At 36.5% G+C, this 16,279-nt stretch overlaps 1 protein-coding gene across 16 annotated transcripts in view; it reads left to right on the top strand.

Moving 5' to 3' along the window:
* The window catches only part of RAPGEF6 (Rap guanine nucleotide exchange factor 6), a 214,638-nt gene that overhangs the window by 127,295 nt on the left and 71,064 nt on the right, over nt 1-16,279 (top strand). For all 16 annotated transcript variants that reach the window (XR_010156992.1, XM_001161644.5, XM_003339103.6 and 13 more), the window contains 6 exons: nt 134-311; nt 2,421-2,557; nt 5,107-5,265; nt 5,852-6,004; nt 12,012-12,176; nt 14,949-15,056. Coding sequence is in view for 15 of the 16 variants with exons in the window: in XM_001161644.5 (XP_001161644.2) it covers nt 134-311; nt 2,421-2,557; nt 5,107-5,265; nt 5,852-6,004; nt 12,012-12,176; nt 14,949-15,056 (900 nt within the window). In the remaining variant the exon portion in view is untranslated. The remainder of the gene's footprint in view (nt 1-133; nt 312-2,420; nt 2,558-5,106; nt 5,266-5,851; nt 6,005-12,011; nt 12,177-14,948; nt 15,057-16,279) is intronic.

Genomic DNA, 16,279 nt, shown 5'->3' with positions numbered 1-16,279 from the left:
TGTATTCTTGATGCAGCATACAGCGTTGCCCAAGTCTTTTATAGTTTGTAGGGATGGGTAGTTTTGATTAATTCAGACTGTGACTTTTAATATTTTTTACATGAAATGGTAAGTGATCAAGATTTCTTTTCAGGCTACGGAGAGTGAGGTAGGAGATGTAGATTTGACACGTCTTCCAGAAGGACCTGTTGATTCTGAGGATGACGAAGAGGAAGATGAAGAGATTGATCGAACAGATCCATTGCAGGGGCGAGATCTTGTTCGAGAATGTCTTGAAAAAGAACCTGCAGACAAAACTGATGATGACATTGGTAAGAAATATATGTGTTCACAATAAGAATTTGTAACTTAATTTATATGGTTACCTATTTCTGCATAACAAATTATTCTAAAACTTACTAAATGTGTGTTGTGTTAAGCCATTATCTTAGAGTTTTTGTGAGTCAAATTTAGGAGCACCTTAGTTGAGTGGTTCTGGCTTGGTATCTCCCATGAGGTTGTTGTCAGAATTGACACAGGGCTGCAGCCATCCAGGTCTTCCCTGGGCTGAGCTGTAGAATCTGTGTCCAAGATAGCTATTCAAATGGCTTTTGGTGCATGACCTTCAGTTCCTCATGTGGGCCTCTGATAGGCTGCTTAATTGTCCTTACCACATACTTAGGGGGAACTTAGGCTTCCCCCTAAGTAAGTAATCCAAAGGAGAATAAGGCAAATGCCACAGTTTTTTATTATCTGTATTCAAGAGTAATGCATCATCACTTCTGCTAAATTCTGTTTGTTTTACCAGGTAACTCTGATACAGTATAGAATGGGTCTGTACAAGGACATGACTATCAGGAGGCAGGGATCACTGTGAGCCATCTTTGAGGTTGGCTGCCACAATATATAAAATAAAAGCTTTGATTGCATTAAACTGATTTTTCCCTTCATGTCTATAAGACATTTAAAGCACAAGCATAGTACAATGTTCAGTGTCTGTGAATTTGCTTTTTGAAAAACTTGCAGATTTTTTAAAACCTTATATTTTTATTTCCCTAGCTTAAATATATGTATGTTTTGTGTGTACTCTTATTTTTTTTTTGAGATGGTGTCTCACTCTGTTGCCCAGGCTGGAGAGCAGTGGCACAATCTTGGCTCACTGCAAGCTCCGCCTCCCGGGTTCACGCCATTCTCCTGCCTCAGCCTCCCGAGTAGCTGGGACTACAGGCGCCCACCACCACGCCTGGCTAATTTTTTGTATTTTTAGTAGCAATGGGGTTTCAACGTGTTAGCCAGGATGGTCTCGATCTCCTGACCTTGTGATCTGCCCACCTCGGCCTCCCTAAGTGCTGGGATTACAGGTGTGAGCCACCGCGCCTGACCATGTGTACTCTTAAAACATTATAAATTTTTTTATGTAATATTTTACAGAACTAGTTACCATACTTTAGTTGGGAAGTTGAATGATACTAAAGATGTTAATGTTATCTTTAAGATGCAAAGATCACTTAGTGTCAAACATATATTGTTAGGATTTAATTAAGATTTTTTTCTTAGATTGCATTTTTATAATAGCTACCATTCCAATTAGAAGATGCTGCTACTATTAAAAATCATTTATGTGAGTAAAGATCAATGTATTTGAACATTCCTTGCCATTCTAAAGATATAATACAGTTAAATAACCTGCAGTGTGGATTTATGTTATGAACATTATCTCGACAGAAACTGAAAGTGCAATTTTACTGATAAAGAATTGTATACTATACTATTTTCATAAAACTTTTTAAAAATTGAAATATAGCTAATTCCTATGTCCTATGGATATGTAGCACCTTATAGTTATTCTTAATCTCTTTGCTGACTGCTTATATGTGCTTCTTCCTTATATTTATACCTTCCTTACACATATATCCATACCAGGGAGTGGCCTGAGGCACTCATAAACATTTGTTAGTTAAAGAGAGTTACCTAGTTAGTTAGACAAATCTTGAGCTAGAATTCACATTTATTATCCCTGTTTTAATTACTTTTTGGATTTTATTAATGGCATTTTAAAATACTTTTGTTTAGTAAGAACTAGACAAAAGACTTTTTCACTAACCTATTAGATCAAAGGCCATACCTAAACCCATGGAGTGGCTAGGAATATTAGATAAACTCTCCGCTTTCATCTGAACCTGTATGGTCCTTGTTCTCTCTGGAGGTTGTGAATTCTGTTATCTTCCAATATGCCCAGGTTTATATGTGAGTCTGAATATACATATTAATCAAATAATTGATTTTAAAAATCAAAGGTCAAATAGTACCTTAGTTTCTCTACTTTAGCAACATAAATTTATAAGTTGATTGTGAAATTGGGAATTGAATTCTAGATTTCGTTGTATTTTTAAGGTATAGTCCTCGATGGTCTTTATACCAGAATTTCTGTTTTCTTGTAGAACAATTGCTGGAGTTTATGCACCAGCTCCCTGCATTTGCAAACATGACCATGTCTGTAAGGAGAGAACTCTGCTCAGTGATGATTTTTGAAGTGGTAGAGCAGGCTGGAGCTATTATTCTTGAAGATGGACAAGAGGTAGGTCAATAAATAAATTACATACATTTATTATGGATACTAACTTTTAAAATAACTTAATTTCCATAAATTTGTCCTGATTTTTGAGTACTGATTTTTGAAATTTATACAGATTTCTTAAATAAACGCCAAGTTTGAGTTAGTTACAATTTCTGAAGAGGTAAGTTTTTGTTTTTGCTTTGCCCTAATTTTAAATTTATTCGCAGTAGACTCTGCACAAAGTCAGTGCTCCATAAATAATATTCAATGAACCAAATGTTTTTACTTCTCAAATTACATTAAATTTAAATAGATGAAATAGATTTAAAAGATTCTTGAATATTTTTCTGTTTTTATAATTATATCATTATTGTTTAAAATGTTTATCAAGAATTTTTCTTATTCCTTATTTCTATTATACATTTAAAAGAAAAAGAATGAGGAACGTGTGTTGGTACCAGTGCATCCTAGGGAACTGCTGACAGTTGAAGCGTTTAGGTGACAATTCTATGTTCAAAAATGCTCGGATGACAGCTTGTGGATGGGTGGAGGAAGGATGCAAAGGGATTGGAAGGTATTATTGCAATCAGGAAGTGCTTCATTATTTTTCCTATCAAATGTACTCATTTGATTAATGCTGAGATATCAGTAAATGAACATTGTCTTCTAGTGGAAATGTAAATTGGTACAGCATTTCCAGATAATTATTTTAAAATTCTTAACATGGTCCTCCAAGTATTCACAGCTGCTAGCCTGTTATTCCACTTCTGAGTGTCTAACCTGAGGAGATGTGTAGAACTCAAAGAGTTATTTCAAAAGGTGTTCATCGCAGTACATTTATAATATAAATTATATACTTATATAATCTATAAGTAAGTTATATATAATTACATAATTTCATACTATAAATATATATAATATATAATATTACATATATATATAAGTAAAAATTGAACATAACCAAAACATCCAGTGATAAGCGATGGTTAAGTAAATTATTATGTAGCTGTAGGTTATATAATATATAGGTATCCAAATTATTTTTAAAATTATTTGATAGAATATCTTTGAGGATCCCTGTCTCTAGGCTCTGTTTACATATTTTCTCCCCGTATCCTAGAAAACATCTGTCATAGAGGATGGACTCCCCCCAAAAGTTTGATGAACAAATGAATATAGTATTAATTTTTTTAAACAGGATATTCTAAATATTTCAATAATATAAAATATATACATAAGAGAGAAATAAGCTTTAAACAACTGAATGGAGTGGGATTTTAAGTAACTTCTATTTTCTACAAGTTTTTGCATTCTCTTAATTTCCAGTTGTATCAGCAAAAATTTGTTGTATGCCTACTTTGTGCCAGGTACTGTTCTAGATACGGGGATATAGTGGTGAAAAAGCCAGATACACTCCCTGTCTTCCAGTAGCTTAATCCACAAGTTGTGTAGTGAGTATATCTTATTTTTAAAATAATAAAGGTATACTTTTGAAAAAAAATACCTTATTGCCATTGATTACCCTTCAGAACTAACCATCTTGATTTCCCTTAAATCACATTAAAACTATTGAAGGTTCAGGCTTATAAGAGGGTTTGATATTAAAGGAGAATAAGTGGTCTTTCACTGATATATAGTAGATCTTTAAAATACATCTTCTTTGGGCCAGGTGCAGTGGCTCATGCTTGTAGTCCCAGCACCTCAAGAGGCCTAGGTGGAAGGATCACCAGGAATTCAAGACCAGCCTGGGGAACATAGCAAGACCTGTCTCTATTAAAAAATAAATTGACCAAGCATGGTGGTGGACACCTGTAGTCCCAGCTATTCAGAAGGCTGAGGCAGGAGGATCACTTGAGTGCAAGACTTTGAAGCTACAGTGAGCTATAATCATACCACTGCACTCCAGCCTGGGCAACAGAGCAAGACCCCATCTCTCAAATAAATAAATAAATAACTTCTTAGAGCATTAAATATTTCCATATAAATGAAGGCATTATTTTCTTAATGTAGGAGAAATTTTGAATCTTTTGTTAGATATGCCTTAAAATTCAGGCTTTTAACTAGTCTTTCTGAAATAATCATTAGCTATCTATTTTTTTTCTTAAATGTTTGCTTTTTGCTAGGCACTATTCTAAGCACAGTGTATGTGTTAACTCATTTAATTAACATAATAGTTCTATGATAGATACTTTCCATACGACCATTGTAGCAGTAGAGAAACTGAGGCCCAGAGAGGTTAAATAATTTCCCCAAAGTCATTCAGCTAGTTAGTGGCATGGTATGGATTAATATCCCAAGAGTTTGTGCTCTTGAACATTACGCTATTTTGTCTCAGAATCTGGTCAGTTATGACAGTTCTTGTTTGGTGACTAAAAGAAGAAAGAGTAAAAATAAACTTTAGTAGTTTGCATAGACTCAAAGCATAGGGTGTTACAGAGTGTTTGGTAATATAACCAGATCCTCCTTTTTCCTTTTTATTCAACTTATATATATTGATAGATTCTTTTTCAAAGTTAACATGTAACTACCTTTTTAAAAAAGATTCATAAAACCTTTGTTTTTCTCTATAGCTTGACTCATGGTATGTTATTTTAAACGGCACTGTGGAAATCAGTCATCCAGATGGAAAAGTTGAAAATCTGTTTATGGGAAATAGTTTTGGAATTACTCCCACTCTGGATAAGCAGTACATGCATGGAATTGTCAGGACTAAAGTAGATGATTGTCAGGTAAGATTTTCTCTTTGGTCAAGTCTTCTTGTCTGTTGATTTAAAGTAGCTGAGCCTGTTTTGTCTTCCTCAAAAGAAAATAGCTTTATTTGAGAATTAGGAGTTTCAATAGCTCACAGTTAATAAAGGAAAGTAGATTTTGTATCTGCCTCAAATATTTGTGGCATTTAACAAGCTATAAGTTTTCAAAAGAGATTATACCAAATAAATGCTGGTTTGTTACATTTCTATTTGATATTAGCCAGCTCAGAGTCCTTTATTTTAAAAAAAAAAAAGGAAAGAAATAGGAACTTCTGAGTTGTTTGTTTCTAACTTACTCCTGCTTCATATGTTCTTTACATAGTGTCAGTTTTGAGAGAAGTGGAAGTTCACTTCTTCTTTTAAAGAGCAAAATTTAAACAGATTAGACTTCTTTAGTCTCTTCGTACGTGAATTGTTTCACCTTGATTTTTGTTAAAGATTAAAGGAATTAAGTGAAAAAGAACTAATGCCGCTAGATTTCTTACCTTTGTGCTCTGCATTGGTACATAGTGATATATTTATGTACTATAGGTTCATTAACTGTCCCCATGTTGTTCTTGGACAGTTTGTCTGCATAGCCCAGCAAGATTATTGGAGAATTTTAAACCATGTGGAAAAAAATACCCATAAAGTTGAGGAAGAGGGAGAAATTGTTATGGTACATGAGCATCGGGAACTAGACCGGAGTGGAACCAGGAAAGGACACATTGTGATCAAGGTGGGTGTTTTTACTTATTTTTCTAGTCACTGATTTTATTCTATCATCAAAGCTTTCATCTTGTTTTAAACCATTTTTTAAGTAGTGCAAGATAATTCATTAACACTTTGGCATCTAACTTAAATGTTGACTCTTTGTCTTTCTCTAAAAAAATTTTTTTGTGTGTGATGGAGTCTCACTCTGTTGCCCAGGCTGGAGTGCAATAGCACAATCTCAGCTCACTGCAACCTCCGCCTCCCAGGTTCAAGCGATTCTCCTGCCTCAGCCTCCTGAGTAGCTGAGATTACAGGCATGCGCCACCATGCCTGGCTAATTTTTGTACTTTTAGTAGAGGCGAGGTTTCACCATCTTGGCCAGGCTGGTCTTGAACTCCTGACCCTGTGATCCTCCCACCTCGGCCTCCCAAAGTGCTGGGATTACAGGTTTGAGCCACCATGCCTGATCTCTAAGATGGTTTTTACACATTTTAATGATGAAGGATGACTTATTGCCATTTAATATCAGAGTAGGTAGGGTATTATTTTAGAATATACTGGTCAGAGTTTTCCTTTTCAAACTTAATATTGTATGCCACTGAGAGCGGGAGTCAGTTTCATCAAAGACTGCAATATTTAGAAACAAAACAGAAAATTTAAGGACCAGTCATAAAAGCATAAGTAATCCTAGATTAAGATGCAGAGTGCTTCTGGATCTCTGTGGCACTGAAATATGCATTGACTTCTCTGAACCTCACTTTTCTTATCTGGATATGGAGGTAATTCAAGACTTTATTAGGGCTAAGTGAGGTAAATCAAAAGCCTTAGCACAATTGTAGAGTCTGAGTATTAACCCCCATACTGTTTTCCCTTCTGTAAGTTCTGCCCTCTCCTAATATTTGCCTTCTCACCTCCTTTTCTCTTTAAAGACTTGGATATAAACTGAACAATTATAGTTGAAAGAGGGGAAATAAACACATAACTGTTTCTCTTTTCAAGCTAGTCTTGGCGAAATTATTGCCACTATTAATTGCAGATGAAGCAGTTTACTTAATAATATGAGGGAGTTAAATCAGAGAGATAATTTGAAGTCTGATGTCATACTTCTTCTTCCCTTAGAGTCAGGCTATTCCTCAGAGATCTTTCTTTTCCTAAACAGATGAGTGTAAGCTTTGTGTGTAGAAATGATTAACATACTGGTGGAATGCCATAGGCTTACACATATACTTTTTCATTTTAATTCATTTTTATCTTTTTGTGAGGACTCATGTGTTTTAGTAATTTATTTCTAAATAATTTCAAACTTTATAGAAAAGTTGCAAGAACAGTAGAGAGATCTGTCACTGATTCCTCAACTGTTAATATTTTCACTGCATTTGCTCTATTAGTCTTTTTTCTGAACGATTTGAGAGCAGTCTGCAAATGTGATGCCTCATCACTCCTAAATATCTTATTGTGTATTTCCTAAAAACAAGGACACTCTCTGACATAAACACCATAGAATCCTTCAAGTTAGGAAGTGAACATTGCTAAAATAAAACCATTCAGGGCCGGGCATGGTGGCTCATGCCTGTAATCCCAGCACTTTGGGAGGCCAAGGTAGAGAGATCATTTGAGGTCAGGAGTTCGAGACCAGCCTGGCCAACATGGTGAAACCCTATTTCTACTAAAAATACAAAAATTAGCTAGGCATGGTGGTGGCCGCCTGTAATCAATCCCAGCTACTCAGGAGGCTGAAGCAGGAGAATTGCCTGGACCCAGGAGGCGGAGGTTGCAGTGAGCCGAGATCACACCACTGCACTCCAGCCTGGGCGACAGAGTGAGACTCCGTCTCAAAAACAAACAAACAAAAACAGATTCAGTCCAGAAACCCTATTTAGATTTTCACCAGCTATCCCAATAATAACTTATTTCTGGTCTAGAATGTTGTCCAAGAACACAGTTGCATTTAGTTGTCATGTCACTTCAGTCTGTACCAGTTCCTCAGTCCTTCACTGTTGTTAATATCCTTAGCAGTTTTAAAGAATATGGATCATACATCCTGTAGTATTACCCTCCACCTGGATCTTTCCGGTATTTCCTCATGACCAGATAGATTCAAGTCATGCTTTCCTGGCAGGAGTTCACAAAACTCAGAGGGCACACAATGTCAACCTGTTGTCCTACCAATGGTGAAGTTAGCCATGATTACTGATCATGTTGGTGTCTGTCTGCCCAGTTTCTTCAGTGTAAAGTCATCATTTTACCCTTTGTAACTGATAAATATTTGGTGGAGAGATGTTCTGACAGTATCAAAATACTATCCTCAGACTTTTAGTTTATGTATAGTATGCACTGAATACAAACTTCTATTCAGCACTTTTTACTTCCATTACTATTCTTGTCTGAAATGGTGATTTTAAAAATAATTTCTCATGCATTTATTAACTCATTATATTGAAGGAATGAACTGTCTTGTCTTCATTAATTTATTTATATTGGTATAAACTTATGTTACCATCATTATTATTCTGATCCTCAAATTGTCCCAGGTTTTAGGTAGTGGGACTCTTAAACTGACACCTGTATTTTTTGACATATCCCCATCATTTGAGCACATCCGTATAATCTGGCAAATAATAAGGCTCATCGTGAACTTAACTGTACCAGCTCTGGAATTAGCCATTTCTCAAGAAGACCCTGAATCTTTATTCATTGTTACTGAAGTGTCATTGCTTTTAGAGTCTTTCATCAGAGCTAGGAAATATATGTATGTATTTATTATAAACACATACACATCTATAACTTTATATATATATTAAACAACCATGAGTTACAATTCCACTACTACCTGTACCTCCAGTTCCAGTACCAGCACCACAGTTTTCCCTAGTCTATTCCCTTCTATATTTGTAAATACCTTCTCCAACAATGCCTCTTGTTATACTCTGTATATTATTTGCTCATTATAAGCAGTTTCTACCATGCCAGTATAACAACACCAGCCATCTCTTCTGCTTGCTACCTCTGTGCACCCTGTCTCCCAGCATCCCACCTTCTAATATATTTTACAATGGATTTTAAACACTGTGTTGATTTTTTTAAGTGAAAGTTCAGAACATCAAAAATACTTGAACATAAATTTGCCATGAGTTTATACACACCTTAAAATGTTTCCAGATTCTGATTGCATGCTGATGGGTTGCTTTTGTGACAGAAATATTGAAAATGTGTTATTTTTACTGTACTACAATCTTCACATTGAGATTTAATTGCAAATCATAACCATCTTTTGCTCATACAAGGATTGATCATTTGATTTTTTTTTTTTTTTTTTTTTGGAGACAAAGTCTCACTCTGTCACCCAGGCTGGAGTGCAGTGGCAGGATCTTGGCTCACTGCAACCTCTGCCTCCTGGGTTCAGGCAACTCTTGTGCCTCAGCCTCCTAGGTAGCTGTGACTACAGGTGCATGCCATCACTCACAGCTTTTTTTGTTTGTTTGTTTGTTTTTGTATTTTTAGTAGAGGTGGGGTTTTGCCATTTTGGCCATTTGGCCAGGCTGATCTCTAACTCCTGACCTCAAGTGATCCTCAGGTCAAGGCCAAGCATGGTGCCTCAGACATGTAATCCCAGCACTTTGGGAGGCCGAGGTGGGCTCCAGAAGTGCTGGGATTACAGGTGTGAGCCACTGCACCTGGCCTTGACTTTCTGTTTACACATAATCACCCAGAAAGCAGTTACTACTTTTCATTTCATTCATTTCTTCATTCAGTTCATTTCTTCATTTATTCAACAACACTGACTTTATGGTACTCTATGCCAGGCCCTGTGTGAGATCTGGGAGATACTAATATATACTTAGATTCTGCTATCAGTGAACTCACAGTCTTTTGAGAAAGACAAGGCGATAGTTTCAGCATGACTTGATAAATCTTAAGATGGAAGAGCAAGAGAGACATAAAAAGAGGGATCTAAATTAGGCTAGAAGAAATAGCAAGAAGATATAGGGAGGAAGGGTGGCCAGACAGAGAAATATGCATGTGCTATATAAAATTGCATAATATATTTAAGAAAAAGCAGGAAATTTGTGTGGCTGGGATCAAGGGCATTTTGAGGTAAGATAGATTTTAGTCTAAAGAGGTAAGGGCTCATCTTTAAATAAAATTTAGAATGCATGACCTAGTCTCTATAGGGACCCTGCCTCTGTGATTTTGCCAGTCAGAATAATGGCCTAACATGTTGAACAGTTCCCATCCCTCACTCAGCTATTCTAGGAAATGGAATTAAGTGAACCTAAATGACCCTAAACCAGGATTGGCCTGAATAATAAAACAATTTGGTACTCTTAGGCTTAGAATGTTTTGGAGGATAGGAGAATAGGAATGACCTATGATTTTCTTATCTCTTAAGGAGGTTGTTTCTGACTTCCTTCTAGAGAAACGATTTTCGTACCTTATTTTTAATTAATAAAATAGGGCCAGGCACAGTGGCTCACGCCTGTAATCCCAGTACTTTGGGAGGCCGTGGAGGATGGATCACGAGGTCAAGAGTTCGAGACCAGCCTGACCAACATGGTGAAACCCCGTCTCTACTAAAAATACAAAAATTAGCTGGGCATAGTGGTGCATGCCTGTAATTGCAGCTACTCAGGAGGCTGAGGCAGGAGAATTGCTTGAACCCAGGAGGCGGAAGTTGCAGTGAGCCGAGATCGCGCAGCGGCACTCCAGCCTGGGCGACAGAGCCAGACTCCGTCTCAAAAATAAATAAATAAAAATAAAGTACCTTTTAATAAATAAAGTACCTTTCTATTTTTAATAGATTCTTAGATAAAGAACATTGTTAGTATTAATGTATGTTTACCACACAGTTATTCTAAACAATGAAATTGTTTGGATGACTGCAACAAATTGAAGGTTGGGTGTTATGGATAACAGTTCTTATATCAGGCTTAACATCTTGTTTGTTTCTGTATTTGTTCTTGTACCAACCTTTGAAAAAGCTACAAAGGGTAATAAACATTGGTTCAGAAGCTCAAAGAAGAGCAGTATGGAAATATTTGTTTATATTCTTTCTTTTTTTTTTTTTTTTTGAGACAAAGTCTCGCTCTTGTCGCCCAAGCTGGAGTGCAGTGGCATGATCTCCGCTCTCTGCAACCTCCACCTCCCGGGTTCAAGCAATTCTGCTGCCTCACCCTCCTGAGTAGCTGGGATTATAGGCGCCCGCCACCACACCCAGCCAATTTTTGTATTTTTAGTAGAGACGGGGTTTCACCATGTTGGCCAGGCTGGTCTTGAACTGTGGGCCTCAGGTGTTCCGCTCTCCTTGGCCTCCCAAAGTGCTGGGATTACAAGCATGAGCCACACTGCGCCCAGCCTGTTTATATTCTTTTATAAAGTTGGAAACAAGCATTTAAAACTCTGAATTAATTTCAAAACTGTCTGTAGAACTTCTGGTTCCTCTCAATATGGTGACCAGCATGGAGAGGAAACTGTATGAGAGGAACTGTAGAAAAGGAAATATTTATTCTGGGAAGTAACAATAATGAAACAGGCTCTCTTGAACTGGTGTGTTCTTCCTACAGCCTGGTCAGAAAAGATTTTTGAGGTGGATTAAATTTGGAGAAAAGCTTTCTTTTTTCTTTCTTCCCTTTCATTCCTTTCTTTCTTTAGTTTAACTTTCACCTCTTTTGTTGCCTTGAGACAATAAATACATGCTCTGGTTGTAGGAGAAGTGGCAGTAACAGCCCACACCAGGGCTAAGTTAGTGAAGTTCAAAGGTCCTGCTATGATGAAATGCCAGTGAAAACAGCTTCAGCTGAGTGAGTGCTGTTGGCTATTTATTTCTCTGCCTTTTCTGTCTCTCAACCTCTGGGTGCTGGTGGATTACAATTAAGTTTGCATTCCAATTCTCCCAGCGCTAAGGATTTAAAGGCGAAACCGTACTTTGACGATTTGTCTAATGGAGTAGCTACAAAGCGGAGTAATCAACAATAGTTCTTTGGTTCTTGGGTCATTTGTTTATTTTCTAATCCTTCCTATCCTTGGATTTTTAGGCAACACCTGAGCGTCTCATAATGCATTTAATAGAAGAACATTCCATCGTGGATCCAACTTATATAGAAGATTTTCTATTAACTTACAGGACATTTCTTGAAAGTCCTTTGGATGTTGGGACCAAACTGTTGGAATGGTTTAAGATCGACAGCTTAAGAGATAAGGTTGGTTTTATAAGGGGCATGAAAGTGATTTTAACCCAAAATTTTATTCATGAAACTTTTATAGTTGATAGATTACCTGTTTATTATGATAATAAGATTCAGTACACCTAAAAAAATTAGTGAACCTGAACCATCAGTATAAACATTCTCTGCTTACTTTTATGACAGAATAGCATGTTAAAAGTGGACGAGAGCCTTAAAAGGCAAAAACTGAAATAAAGCTCTGGTATAGCTATAGGTTCAGGAAACATAATAGTTACATGAGAGTATTTTAGAATTTTACCGAAATACTTGATTGTTTCTGGAGATCAATAAAACATTTTAAAACAGATTTAATATTTTAGAAAGAATATTCATCATTTTTTCAAGAGGGCAGATTGCTTTTAAGCTTCAAAATGGGAATATTTTTATTTTCTTGAGTTACAGACTTCACAATCATTTGAAAACAATTTATCAAACCTTAATATGTCTCTCCTGTGACTTATTTAAATCTACCTTTTGAGTATTTTTTTGTATTAAATGTTGTTCACTATTTTAAATAAATTAGCTTATTTCATGGGATATGTTTGCACATTTAATGGAAAGACTAGTAATACTTCCACAAATTGGTAAGAAATAAGTTGTTTCAAGAAAATAAAAGTAGGATCATAATTGTCTGGTGTGTCTTTTTGAGTTATATTTTAAAGGAAATAAACTAGTTGCAGGTAAACTGCAGAATTCTTTTATTTAGGAGACTAACATCTAAAACTACAGGCTTGCACACCTCTCACCCTTTTTCTTAGAATTAAATATATTTACCTTGGTTGCCAAGAAAATAAAGGCATGCTTTGGGAATGAACAAGAATATGATTTAGTGATAATTATCCATATGCAAAAGAATGAAAATGAATTACCACCTTATACTATAAACAAAAATGTACCCAAAATGGGTCAGAGACAGAAGAGCTAAAACTATAATGCCTTAAAGATAGGGGTAGATTATCATGGCCTTGGATTTGGCGTTGGTTTCTCAAATATGAAAATATGATACCCAAGCACAAGCAACAAAAGAAAAAAGAGATAATTGGACCTCATCAAAGTTAAAATTATTTTTGCATCAAAGGACACTGTCCAGAAAGGTAAGACAATGCACAGAATAAGAGAAAATTATATATCTGATAAAGGTTTAATATCCAAAATACATAAAGAACTTTTACAACTCAACAACGAAAAGACAGCACAGTTTAAACATGGACCAAGGACTTGCATAGACATTTCTCCAAAGAAATGTAAATGGCCAAGAGGCACATGACAAAGATGTTCAACATCATTAATCATAGAGATATGCAGTCATAACCTCAATGAGATACCACTTTACACCCACTAGGATGGCTTTTAAAAAGGGGGAAAAAAGAAAAAGTAACAAACATTGCCAACAGTATGGAGACATTGAACCCTCCTCCTCACCCCCACCCTACACACATTGATGGTGGGAATGTAAAATGGTATTACCTCTGTGGAAAAAACAGTTTGAGCAGTTCTTCAGAAAGTTAAACATAGGGTTACCATATAGCCCAGCAATTCTAATCCTAGGTAAATACCCAGAGAATTAAAAACAGGTGTGCAAACGAAAACTTGACGTAAATATTCGTAGCAGCACTATTGACAATAGCCAAAAGGAAGAAATGACCCAAATGCCCATCATGGATAAACAAAATGTGGTATAGCCATACAATAAAATATTATTCAGCCATAAGAAGAAAAGAAGTACTAATACTTACTACACCATGATGAACCTTGAAAACATTAAGCTAAGTAAAAGAAGCCAATCACAAAAAGCTAGATATTGTATGATTCTATTTATGTGGAATAGCCAGAACAGACAAATAGACAGAAAAGCAGACTAGTGGCCGCCAGGGGCTGGAGAGAGGGCAGAATGGGAAGTGAAAGCTTAATGAGTTTGAGGTTTACTTTTGGAGTGATGAAAATGTTCCAGAACTCAGAACTAGACAGTGGTGATGGTTACACAGTATTGTTAAGGTACTAAATTATGAACTTTAAAATCATTAAAATGATGAATTTTATGTGGATTCTACCACGATTTAAAAAAAATGACTCATTTCTTACATTGTTAGGCATGTTATTCAAATCAGCTTATGTTCGTTAATTTTTAACTTTTCTGAAGCAAAGTAAACGATTCTGCAGTTTGAAAATTTACAGTGTTTATAATGAAAGAAGTTTCAGATTTGTAAGGGTTTTTGTTTTGTTTTTTAATTTTTATAGAGACAGGGTTTTGCTATGCCCAGGCTGGTCTCAAACTCCTGGACTCAAGGGATCCTCCTTGCTTCAGCCACCTGAGTTGCTGGCATTGCAGGTGTGAGCCACTGCACCAGACTCAGATTTGTTTTTGTTACCGTTTTGGTTAAACATGTTCTTGACCATGGAAACGCTTTCGGTATGGATTTTTGATTGATAGGATTGCCTGCTTTATGACATGAAGTTTGCATTTTAAGGTGCTACCTGAAATAGACATTCTGTGTACTTTTTTGTCTTAACAAACAGGCTTGTGTCTTCTCACTGAGTGGACAGTGTCCTGGCTCTGTTACTTCTGTGCACAGGGAAGCAAAAGCTCAAATTAAACCATGCCTTTCTGTTAGAATGAGCCTTTTTTACACAAGGGAGGGAACAAGAGGGTTGTCAGTTCTTCATGAGTTTTAGACATGCTTTTGGAATCCACTTGTGCAGAAGGAATGCCTCTTATAACCATATGCTGCCTCTTTTATGTTTCCACAGGTGACACGGATTGTATTATTATGGGTAAATAATCATTTTAATGATTTTGAAGGTGACCCTGCTATGACTCGATTTCTAGAGGAATTTGAAAAAAATCTGGAAGATACAGTAAGGCTCAAAATAATTTCTATTCTTCCGAGTGTAGTGGTCCCCCCCCAACACTAGCAAACTCAGAGCAGCAATAGCTTTCATTCTCTCCTGTGTCTTAAATGTCCATTCTTAGAACTTCCGAATCTGTATTCTAGACTTTTGTTCATTTATTCTCTGCCACCTCAATTAAAACAACATTTACACTCCTTCCTGACTCTTCCATTTATTTTTTATTTTTATTTATTTATTTATTTATTTATTGTATTTATTTATTTTTTTTGAGACGGAGTCTCGCTGTCGCCCAGGCTGGAGTGCAGTGGTGCAATCTTGGCTCACTGCAACCTCCGCTTTCCAGGTTCAAGCAATTCTCTCCTACCTCAACCTCCTGAGTAGATGGGACTTCAGACGCGCACCACCACGCCCAGCTAGGTTTTGTATTTTTAGCAGAGACAGGGTTTCACCAGATTGCCCAGGCTGGTCTCAAACTCCTGACCTCGTGATCCGCCCGCCTCGGCCTTCCCGAGTGCTGAGATTACAGGCGTCTGAGCCACCGCGCCTGGCCCAAATCTTCCATTTCTGTATTGACATTCTTATCTCTTAGTTACTCAGGCTTATAAACCTGGTGTTATATGTGTACCCTCAGTCTCTTTTTCTTGAATTCCCTGGCCAGGATTTCCAGTCAGTTGCTAAGGTCACCTAGGTCACTGATTTAGTCATACACATGTATGTTCACATATTTTCTTATGGTCTCTCTCAGCCATTTCTTTTTTACTCCCTAGTTTAGGACTTAATTATTTCATTATATCTGATCTATTATAATCTGCTCACTGATCCTAGTTCTAGTTTCTCTTCTAGTTCATTCTGTGTGGCCAAAAGATTGCTTTTAAAACACACATGTGATGACTATTATTCTCTTTGTCAGTAAACTATACTTCCTACCAAAGCAGTTCCTCACCCATATATTCAGGTCCCTTGCCTACCTTTTTGCCCTTTTTCCTGTGTACCCTAGATTATAGCCAAATCAGACTATTTTATTTTCCACTTCTGCATCCAGACCATGCTAGAATTTTCTTTTCCTCACCTATTGAAACTCTGTTTCACTATCAGTGCATATCCTAAATATCAAATCTATATTAAGACTTTCTAGGTTTCTTTTCTATATAGGATTCACCTGTTCTAAATGTACAGCACCTAAGATAATTCCCTCCAAGTCCACAGTAGCTGTTCGTGAATTCATTTTA

This window comes from Pan troglodytes, chromosome 4 (assembly GCF_028858775.2).
Source record: "Pan troglodytes isolate AG18354 chromosome 4, NHGRI_mPanTro3-v2.0_pri, whole genome shotgun sequence".
Lineage (NCBI taxonomy): Eukaryota > Metazoa > Chordata > Mammalia > Primates > Hominidae > Pan > Pan troglodytes.
The sequence above is the reverse complement of the archived record's forward strand: the minus strand, read 5'-3'. Positions and strand labels throughout refer to the sequence as shown.